This window comes from Polistes dominula, unplaced genomic scaffold, assembly GCF_049000335.1.
Source record: "Polistes dominula isolate Pdom_NZ unplaced genomic scaffold, Pdom_raw_medaka contig_78, whole genome shotgun sequence".
Taxonomy (NCBI): domain Eukaryota; kingdom Metazoa; phylum Arthropoda; class Insecta; order Hymenoptera; family Vespidae; genus Polistes; species Polistes dominula.
Window position 1 is genome coordinate 2,235,518 of NW_028301042.1, and position 10,284 is coordinate 2,245,801.

Below are 10,284 nucleotides of genomic sequence, written 5' to 3' on the forward strand. Positions count from 1 at the left end.
AGTTAAATATTTATTTAAATTACTTGTAGGTAACTGGTACTATGGAACCTCCTAAAGTAGAAGTCTCTATGTCTGGTTGCATTATGGTACCCAGTGCAAGTCCTCAGAGTCGCGGAGTACCAATACCAACTTATGATGCATCTATGGTAAGTAAAATAATTTTTATGGTATGGTATACATTATGTTTTTTTTTACGGTATAATTAAATAACATCGCTAAACTAATATGATTTTTATTAGCATGGGAGTGCAGGTACTGCTCCATCACCAGGTGCCCAATATAGTCTTGTACCTCCACATCGTGCTCAGAGTCCACCATTACCTCCACCTGCTCATCATCATGCTAATGCATCACAGGTATATTATTTTCTCATTAACTTATATCAGATAATAATATATGATTATTTAAACTAACACAAAGTTGCCTAATGATCTACATTAATTTAATATTTGAATTCATAAAAATATGGTTAAAGAATAATATTATAATTTTCTTTTTTGCAGAGTGACGTCATTGTTAATCATTATGGTGGATTATCACGTACTACTGAGTTACCACCTCCACATTACATGCATACACAAGTTTTACAATATCAATTATTACGTGCCCAACAAGAAGCTTTAACACCACGTATAGCTTATCATATTCCAGGAACAAGATCACCTCATTTGCCATTAGATCCCAAACTAGAAACTGGTATAGAAGATAGTCACAGTCCACCTTTGGAATTAAGAAGAAATACTAGAACTACTCAAGAACGTACAACAGATAGTCCACAAGTTGCACAAGTTTACATGCTTCATGGAAGTACGCGATTACCACCGCCACCACCTCAATATAACGCCGGAAGTAATCCATCTTTGGCTGCACCAACTACAACAAGAGGAGGTTATTACGAGCCACCACCTGCTCATATACGTTCTCAATATCCTATGCCTGCTAGCGAGGCTCCTACAGACAATGATATTGCACCTGACAGACCAAAAAAACATCAGGTGGTAACACCACCTCACGCATCACAAATACCGCCTCAAGCAGATTCATTTCAAATGTTACTTCAACGTTATCCCGTTATGTGGCAAGGTTTGCTTGCCCTTAAGAACGATCAAGCTGCAGTACAAATGCATTTCGTTTTTGGTAATCCTAATGTAGCTAGGGAAAGCTTACCTTGTAACAATGACGGTTCTACTCCACCATTGCGTATCGCACAAAGGATGAGACTCGAACCAACTCAAGTAGAAGGTGTGGCGAGAAAAATGCAGGTATGTTATATATATGTATATGTATATATAAATAGTTAAAATTTATATATATGAAAATTATATTAAATGTTCATCAAATAATAATATTCCCTTTAAAACAGACTGATAACGAACATTGCATGTTACTCGCATTACCGTGCGGACGCAACGAGGTAGATGTATTACAGCAAAGTAAAAATCTTCAAACCGGATTTATCATGTATCTGCAACAAAAACAAGCCGCAGGAATTGTTAACATCGCTGCTCCAGGTTCACAACAGGTTAGTTGAAAATATTTATCTAGTTAATCAAATTGATTTAATTTTTGTATATTAGGTTATTAACTATGAAATATTTGATTACTCGGATTATTTTCATCTCGAAATCAGACATTTCACATTTAATGACCTAATATATATATTTTGGATTTTTTTGACGATAGAATCGACAAAAAACAAAAAAATGAACATAAACGATTGATAAATATAAAAAAGAAAAATATCTATTTGCAGCCCGCATACGTGATACATATATTCCCATCGTGCGACTTCGCAAACGAGAGTTTAGCGCGCATAGCACCGGATTTGCTTCATCGTGTCTCCAAGATCTCCCATTTGCTTATCGTCATTGCCACGGTTTGAGACTGGACATCATTTTGTATGAACAAATTATATCTTATTGGTATATTTTCTACCTAATTTTGCGCACCATGAGTTGGGATGCTACACGTAAGAACTGAAATATATGGCATGAAGCCTTCTGAGGTATTCCAGTCATGTGCAGAATTTCTAAAAAGATAAGAAAATGGAGAAAAAGGGATAGAAAATAATAGAATCAAGAAAGAAAGAGTATGAGAGAAAGAATTAAGAAATGAACGAACAAACAAATAAATAAATAAATAAATAAATAAATAAAAAAAAACAGGACTCCTATTTATTAACAGGAGTCTTTCATCAATGACAATCAAATGGAATCCGGCGCGAAATCGCCCGATCAAATAGATCGTAAGCCAATTACAAAAGAAAAACAATAATTCAAGAAGACATCGGTCCTTCTCGGGGTTGTGTGACGTAGAGATAAAAACACAAGGAAGAGAGGCAAACCCGGTCTAATCGAGAAAGGTCAAAATCCCTCCTAAATCCTCTTCCTCCTTTTTCACCGTGTGTGTCTCCCTTCGTTAAGAAAAAAAAAAAAAAAAAGAAAAGGAGATAAAAAGAAAACTAGAAAGCAAATCTTATAAAAAGAAAAAAAAAACTAGAAAGTAAATGTTATGAAAAAAAAAAAGCAGAAAAAAGTACATCCCATTTAACACCGGATGACTTTGAGTACGCCAATCGCTGACGGTGTTTGTGGGATTGACCGACTTTAACTCTTGGTCTTTCTGACAAGCTGGTCAGACACAACAACCCCGATGATAATATATGTTATCTTTTCTCTCTACGAAAGAAGACTTTTCCTTAAACGATAAGATAATATGATGATGACGATGATGAAAACGACAATGATGATAATAATGTTGATTAAGATGATGATGATTACTATGACGATGATGATGATGATGATGATATGCACGAGAAAGAAGCTTTTTATGTGTACTACTACTCCTTCATGAGCCAAGAAAATGAAAAGAACAGGATTAAACTTCTTTAATAACCTAATTCAAATATAACGAAGTTAAACTATGCCGTTGCCGTAGACAAAAACGGTCAGTTTTTCGCGTGAGAATTAAATATAGAGAAAAGAAAAATAAATTAACAGATATAAATATATATATATATATACGAAGAATTAAATAATAACAAGAAAAAATAAGATGAAGAGGAAAGAAGAAGATAACAAGAAAAGAAGAGGAAGAAGAACAAAATTCTCCCTGTCGTATCCATCATCCACCCCTAATTACACTTTCCCCCTTGTAAGTGAATGAATAATTTTTAATATTATTAAGGGCTTAGACATTAACGACACACTGTAAATTATAATAAGCGAGCCAGCGTGGGCATGAACTACTGTGATTTTAATTATTTAACGAATATATATCTGCGTAAAAACGACGATAATGAAGAAGAAGAAGAAGAAGAAGAAGAAGATGAAGATGAAGATGAAGAAGATGAAGATGAAGATGAAGATGGAGATGAAGGTGAAGATGAAGATGAAGATGAAGATGAAAGAAGAAGAAGAAGAAGAAAAAAAGAAAGAAAGAAAAAAAAATACAAAAAACGACGACGAAAAAAAATACTATTAAGAAACGACGATGCAAATAAAAAGAAAAACAACAACAACAACAACATATTATTATTAATGATATGATCTAATTATTATAATTGTCTGGGGAGTATGCGGGGTGGGTGGGGGGTTAAGAGGATTTTGGGGTGGTTGGTCATCATCTTCGCGGTATGTGATGTGTTTATTTTTTTTTTTTGTTTTTTTCTTTTTGTATAAAATTGCGCTCTATATAAATACCTATGTACTATATTAACTGTAAAACAATAGTTGCTGAAGCTGCTGCTGCTGCTGCTGTTGTTGCTGCCGCTGCCGCCGCCGCCGCCACGCTCGTGTCGAATTAGAAAGTAAAAATCCACGATTATAGAATTATAGTGAACAAAATAAGCAAAGCAAACAACTACCTAAAGTATAATAGCGTTTATCCCTAGTGTATCATAATTTCCCAACGGCAGGATGTAACATATTATTATTATTATTATTAATTATTAATTATTAATTATTATTGATGAATTATTGATTATTATTATTATTATTGCTATTAATTATTATTATTATTATTATTATATTATAATTATATTAGCATCATCATTGTTATTATTATAATTATTATTATTATTATTAATTATTATCAATATTATTAGATTATAATAATTATTATTATTATTAATTATTAATTATTAATTATTATTATTATTATTATTATATTTAGTACTATGTATATTATAAAAGATTTTTAATATTAATTCACTTATGTCGATTATTATTTTATTATAATTATAATTATTACTATTATCATTATAATTACGATTTAATTAGGATTGTATCATTATTATTACTTATTAATATTATTATTATTATTACTGCTATCACCACTATTGCTATTACTATCGCCACTATACTACTACTACTATTTACTACTACTACTACTACTATTACTATACTATTACTATTACTATTACACTATTCACCATCACCGCTACTAAACTACTACTACTATCTACTACTACTATCTACTACTATTATTACTACTATCTACTATTATTATTACTACTACTACTACTACTACTCTACTACTACTACTACTACTACTACTACTACTACTACTACTACCACTACTCTCTATTATTACTATTACCGTTGCTATTAATTATTATTAACGTTATTACATACATCAGGCTAGTTCTAAAGTGAACCCGAAACCGCACGTTTCAAAAAAATGAAATTAAAAAAAAAAAAGTAATACGAAGATTAAAAAAAATTGAAGATGATAATGATATGAAGATAATATGATATAATAATAATAATAAAAAAAAATAAAATAAAATAAAATATAATAATAATAATAAAGAAATATGCAAATGAAGATAACGAAGAAGATAAAAGCAGATGATGAAGAAAAGGGAAGGAGGATGAGGTGAGGAGAAGGTTTAAGGGTGAAAAAATAGGAAAGAGAAGAAGAAGAAGAAGAAGGGGCTTAAAAAAAAAAAAGCAGCAAAGTCGTGCTTCTTGTATAATGAAAGTGCGATCGATCTCATTGACCATTGACGCCGCCCTCTAATTCTACTACTACTACTACTATTACTACTACTACTACTACTACTACTACTACTACTACAACACACTTCCATCCCATTTAATTCCTAATATCCCTTGGGTCACGTTGCATACTCGTCGAAAATATTTGCAACGTTTATCTTATAGACTTTTTAGTAATTATGTCCAAGAGATAATAATGCGCTTACGTGTATAGAGAAACAAAAAAAAGTGAGAAAGAAAGAAAGAAAGTGAGAAAGTGAGAAAGAAAGTATGTGTGAGAGTGATGATGATTAAATGAATATGATGAATGTGAGAGAATGTGAGAGAAAGAAATAAAAAGAAAGAAAGAAAGAAAGAAAGAAAGAGACCAGAAAATGAAATTGCACTATATATCACATACGTTAAAAACACACACAAACATACACATAAAACACACTAGTATACATCATACACACAAAAGGAATAGTATACCGTGGAATGACGATGAAGATGATAACGATAATGATAATGATGATGATGATTATGATGATGATGATTATGATGATGATGATAGTGATGTGGGAAGAAGTTGAATAATAAAAAAAAAATGAAAAAAAGGAAAAAAATAATAATAAGATTTAAAAGAAACAAGAAGAACATATTTAAGTAGTAATTATAAGTAAACACTCTTACCTATTTACGATATTATTATTATTATTATACTGTTGCGCTTAGGGCGCATGCCTCTAGAGAAGTAATGTTATTATATTAAAAAATGATAAACAAAAAATACAAAGACAACAACAAAACAAAGAAACAATAATTATATAACGAGAAACATTAGAAGATGATGATGATGATGATGATGATGAATTATGAAAGGTGTGAGAGAAAAGGGTGCAAGTGAAGAAGTAGAGAATGGAGATGAAATGAGATGATCACAAGGGAAATGAAGAAGTAAATAATTAAAATCATACGAATACACATACACATACACATATATATATATATAAATATATATAGATATATATACAGAAGTATATATAATAATAATAATAATAATTAGGAATAGGTGGATTAAAGGGTTAGGAATTTTGTTTTTTTTTTTTTTTTTTAGTGATTCATTACAAACTTTATTGTAAATTCGAAAATTTGTTCTTTTAGAGAGAGAGTGAGAGAGATTTCTTCTTCTTCTTCTTTTTCTTCTTTTACTTTATAATTAAATTAAAATTACCTTATTAATTAAATTCGTGATAAATTGGCAATGTACAGATAATAAATATGCATGGATTTAATTGTATATGATCACGTAAAAAAAACATAATACAACGTATATAACGTTACAAATGTATACGTGTATTATGTATTTGTGTTTTTTGTTTTTGTTTTTTTTTTGTTTTTTGAATGCATGCATATATATATATATATATATATATATATATATATATATATATATATTTATATATAAATATAAATTGTTAAATTGAAAAATAATTTTGAAAAGATAAAATTTGACAGAAAAAAAAAACAAATGAATAAGTTAATTTGTTTATTAACGTAATTTTATTTTGATTTTGATTTTTATTTTCACTTTCTATTACAAAAAAACAAAAAATGAATAAGTAAATTTTGACTAACGTAGTCTTTTTTTTTTATTTTGATTTTAATTTTAATTTTTTTTTTTTGGTTTTTTTTTTTCTTAAGAGATTTATTTGCTTTTCAAACATGCAAAACACATTACTATTATTATTGTTATTATTATTATTATTATTATTATTATTATTATTGTCGTTAAGTCAATTGAGTGTTGCAATTTAATGTATTGATGTCTTAAATTTTTGTAATTTCGTATTTGTGTCTTTTCCATGTTCTTTCGTAAATTTTGTTTAATTATTATTTTTATTGTAACACTTTATTTTCTTTTTGTAATTTTTTTTGATTCTAATAATACACGTATACACAAACAAACAACAACATATAGATACACACCACACACCACACACACATACAAACATATGTGTATATACATAAAATATTTTCTTTCTTTTTTTCTTTTCTTTGATTTTTTTTTTTTTTTTTTTTAACTAAAACGATTTCTCATCAACGTCCTCTTTTTTCTGCCTATTCTTAAATAAATATTATTAAAAAAAGAAATTAAAAAAAAAAAAAAAGTATAATATGATGTAAGAGAGAAAAGAGAGAAAAATAGAAAAAGTGTGAGAGAAAGAAAAGGAAAGAAAGAAAGTAAGTTGGAAAGAAAGAGAGAAAAGGGGGATTTACTTGTGAGAATTATTATTATTATTATGCGTGTGTGCATGTACAGTGTAAAAGTGTTGATGATGATGATGATGATGATGATGATGATGCGTTGTGCATATGTACAGTGTAGAAGTATAAGTGAGCGCGAGCGCAAGCGAGAGATTATGCGAATATAAAAACAAAAAGAAATTAAAGAAAGAAAAAAAAAATGCAGAGATTAAGAAGTAAGCAATATATATATATATATATATATATATATATATATATATGTATGTATGTATATACATATATATGTATAGGTATAATAATTACAGGTACAAGTAAGTATAATAATTATATCCGAGCGCGCGAAAACATGTCGCACGCATCGCGTTTAATTATATATATATATATATTATTATTATTATAAATAATATTAATTATTCGTCTTATTTTTTCCTTATTTGTTTATTCATCAAGCGTGAATTTTTTACTTTTTATTATCTTTTCTTTTCTATTCATTATTTTTCTTTTTCTTCTTTTTCTTCTTTTTTTTTTTTCTTATTAGATTATAATTTAATTTTTCATTTGTACATCCATTTTGTTTTGTTTTTTTGTTTTTTCTTTTTTTTTTTTTTTTTATACTTTCTTTCATCACATTCTTCTTCATATTTTTTAACTTTTAGTCCATTCACCCTCGCAATTGATTGAAAAAAAAAAAAAAAGAAACATAAACAATGGGGAGGGGGAATTAAAGATGATGATAATGATAATGATAATGATAATGATGAAGAAGATGAAGAAAAAGAAGAAGAAGAAAAAGAAGAAGAAAATAAAAATGGAAGAAAAGAGAAGATAACAAAACAAAAGAATAAAAAAAAAAAAATTATAAATGTTTTATATACGCGAGATATGAAATAATAATAATAATAATAATAAATAATAATAATAATAAATAATAAATAATAATAATAATAATTAATAATAATAATAATAATAATAAACGAGAGAAAGAAAAAGATAGCGATATGTATGCCGTGTATGTATGTATGTATGTAATATGTGTGTATGTATACTTGCTGGATTATAATGTGTGAGGGGATATATATGTATGTGTGGTGTGATGGTGGTGTGTTGGAATTAGTGCGTGCGTGTGTGTGTGTTTATGTATGAGAGAAATGATAAGAGATAAAGAAAAAAAAAAAGAAAAAGGAAAGAAAGAAAAGAGAAAAATGAGAAAAAAAAAAAGAAACGAGTATTTGGATTCGCGATGCGTGCGTCCAATAAAAAAACGCCTCACACACACACACCTATCTTGTAAATTATCTGTGAATATTTTGATTTAGTTTCTTCCTATATATATATATATATATAATAATAATAATAATAATAATAATAATAATAGTAGACACTCTAAACTCTACTGGTAATACAAAAATAAAAATAAAAATAAAAATAAAATGAAACAACACAACTCAACAACAACAAGAAGAAAAAAAAAAAAAAGAAAAAAAGAAATATGGCGGAAAAAGAAAATGAGTGAAAAAAGGGAGGAAGTTTATGTTATAATCACTTAAGGAGAATGTACAGATATCACCATTTTTTGTTTTGTGTTTTACTGTAGTTATTGATAATTATATGGATATTAACGATAATAATAACTATGATTAAAAAACTTCAGTGAAAATGTCTATATTTTCTCTTTATCTATCTTCTTTCATGAATATTTTTACAGAATATTTATATTAATTATTTTGTTTTTTTTTTCTTTTTCTTTTTCTTTCTATATAATCTTTATTTTTATAATATTTATATATATATATATGTATATGTATATGTATATGTACAATGAATCACAAGGAGTATTCATATAACCTATTCCCCCCCACTGTATACAGTGTTGTATACAGTTGTATACACTATATACAGTATACTGTATGTACTGTATATGCTGTATATACTCTATTACACTATATATATATACTGTATACAGTGTATACAGTATATACCATATTGTAAATAATTTTTCTATTTGCTGTGCTTTATTTTCTGTATAAAGTTTCGAAATTTGTCTAAATATGCAAATTATTTTTTAAAAAATTATTAAAATTTATATATTAATATAAATTTGATTGAATGAGAAATATATATATATATATATATATATATATATATATATATATATATATATTTATGTATTTTTTTTTAATTTAATTAATGATCAAAAATTTGTTCTAACTAGAAGAATATTTGTTTATCAATATAATAAAATTATCTTTTTTTTCTTTTTTATTTTTTTTCTTGTGAGTAATACTTGATTCAACGTTACATCTTATAAAGGTATATATATATATATATATATATCTATCATCTTATAAAGGTTTAGGTATATTTTTGTAAGATCAATTTTCTTATCAATTTTATAATAAAATATTTGTTTTTTTTTCAATCAAATTTTATATAAAAATTTTGAATATAATTGTATTAGAAGAAAAAATATTGATTGTATAATTGATAAATTAACAGCGAATAATCTTGAGACATTTTTCACTGTATTTATTCTCAATTGTGTATATTATATATTTTTTTTCTTTTTCTTTTGCATAATTTTTATTTACTCAATTTCTGCGTATACATTACAAATAAATTTGAATTGTTCTTTTTTTTTTTTTTTTCTTTTTCTTTTTATACTTTTTATATATACATTTTTTTATACTTTTTTATACATTTATTTTCCATTTCTTTTAAATAACTATTAACAATTATTTTTTTATAATTTCATATTATAATATTTAAATATATATATACATACGTATATTAAGTTGAAAAATTCAAATTTTAAAATTATAGAATAATTCTTATAAAAAAAAAAAAAAAAAACAGTCTTTGCACTTGCCAGGTATGTAAATATGAAATCGCAATTTTTCTATTAAAAAAAAAAAAAAAAAAAAAAATACACATTTATTGTATGTATATGAAAATGATACAAAAAATAATTTATTCGAAATATTTCCCGCCAATAAAATAATCAATAGAACAACTAAATTTATTAAATACAATTAATCAA

General features: G+C 26.5%; 1 protein-coding gene across 3 annotated transcripts in view; it reads left to right on the forward strand.

Annotated features, from left to right (window-relative positions):
- LOC107071728 (uncharacterized) overlaps positions 1–8,904 on the forward strand; it is an 81,363-nt gene extending 72,459 nt beyond the window's left edge. For all 3 annotated transcript variants that reach the window (XM_089174922.1, XM_089174924.1, XM_089174923.1), the window contains exons 9-13: positions 30–146; positions 240–356; positions 504–1,262; positions 1,364–1,522; positions 1,754–8,904. In XM_089174922.1, coding sequence (XP_089031048.1) covers positions 30–146; positions 240–356; positions 504–1,262; positions 1,364–1,522; positions 1,754–1,882 — 1,281 coding nt within the window. In that variant the 3' untranslated portion in view covers positions 1,883–8,904. The remainder of the gene's footprint in view (positions 1–29; positions 147–239; positions 357–503; positions 1,263–1,363; positions 1,523–1,753) is intronic.
- Positions 8,905–10,284: the final 1,380 nt, after the last annotated feature.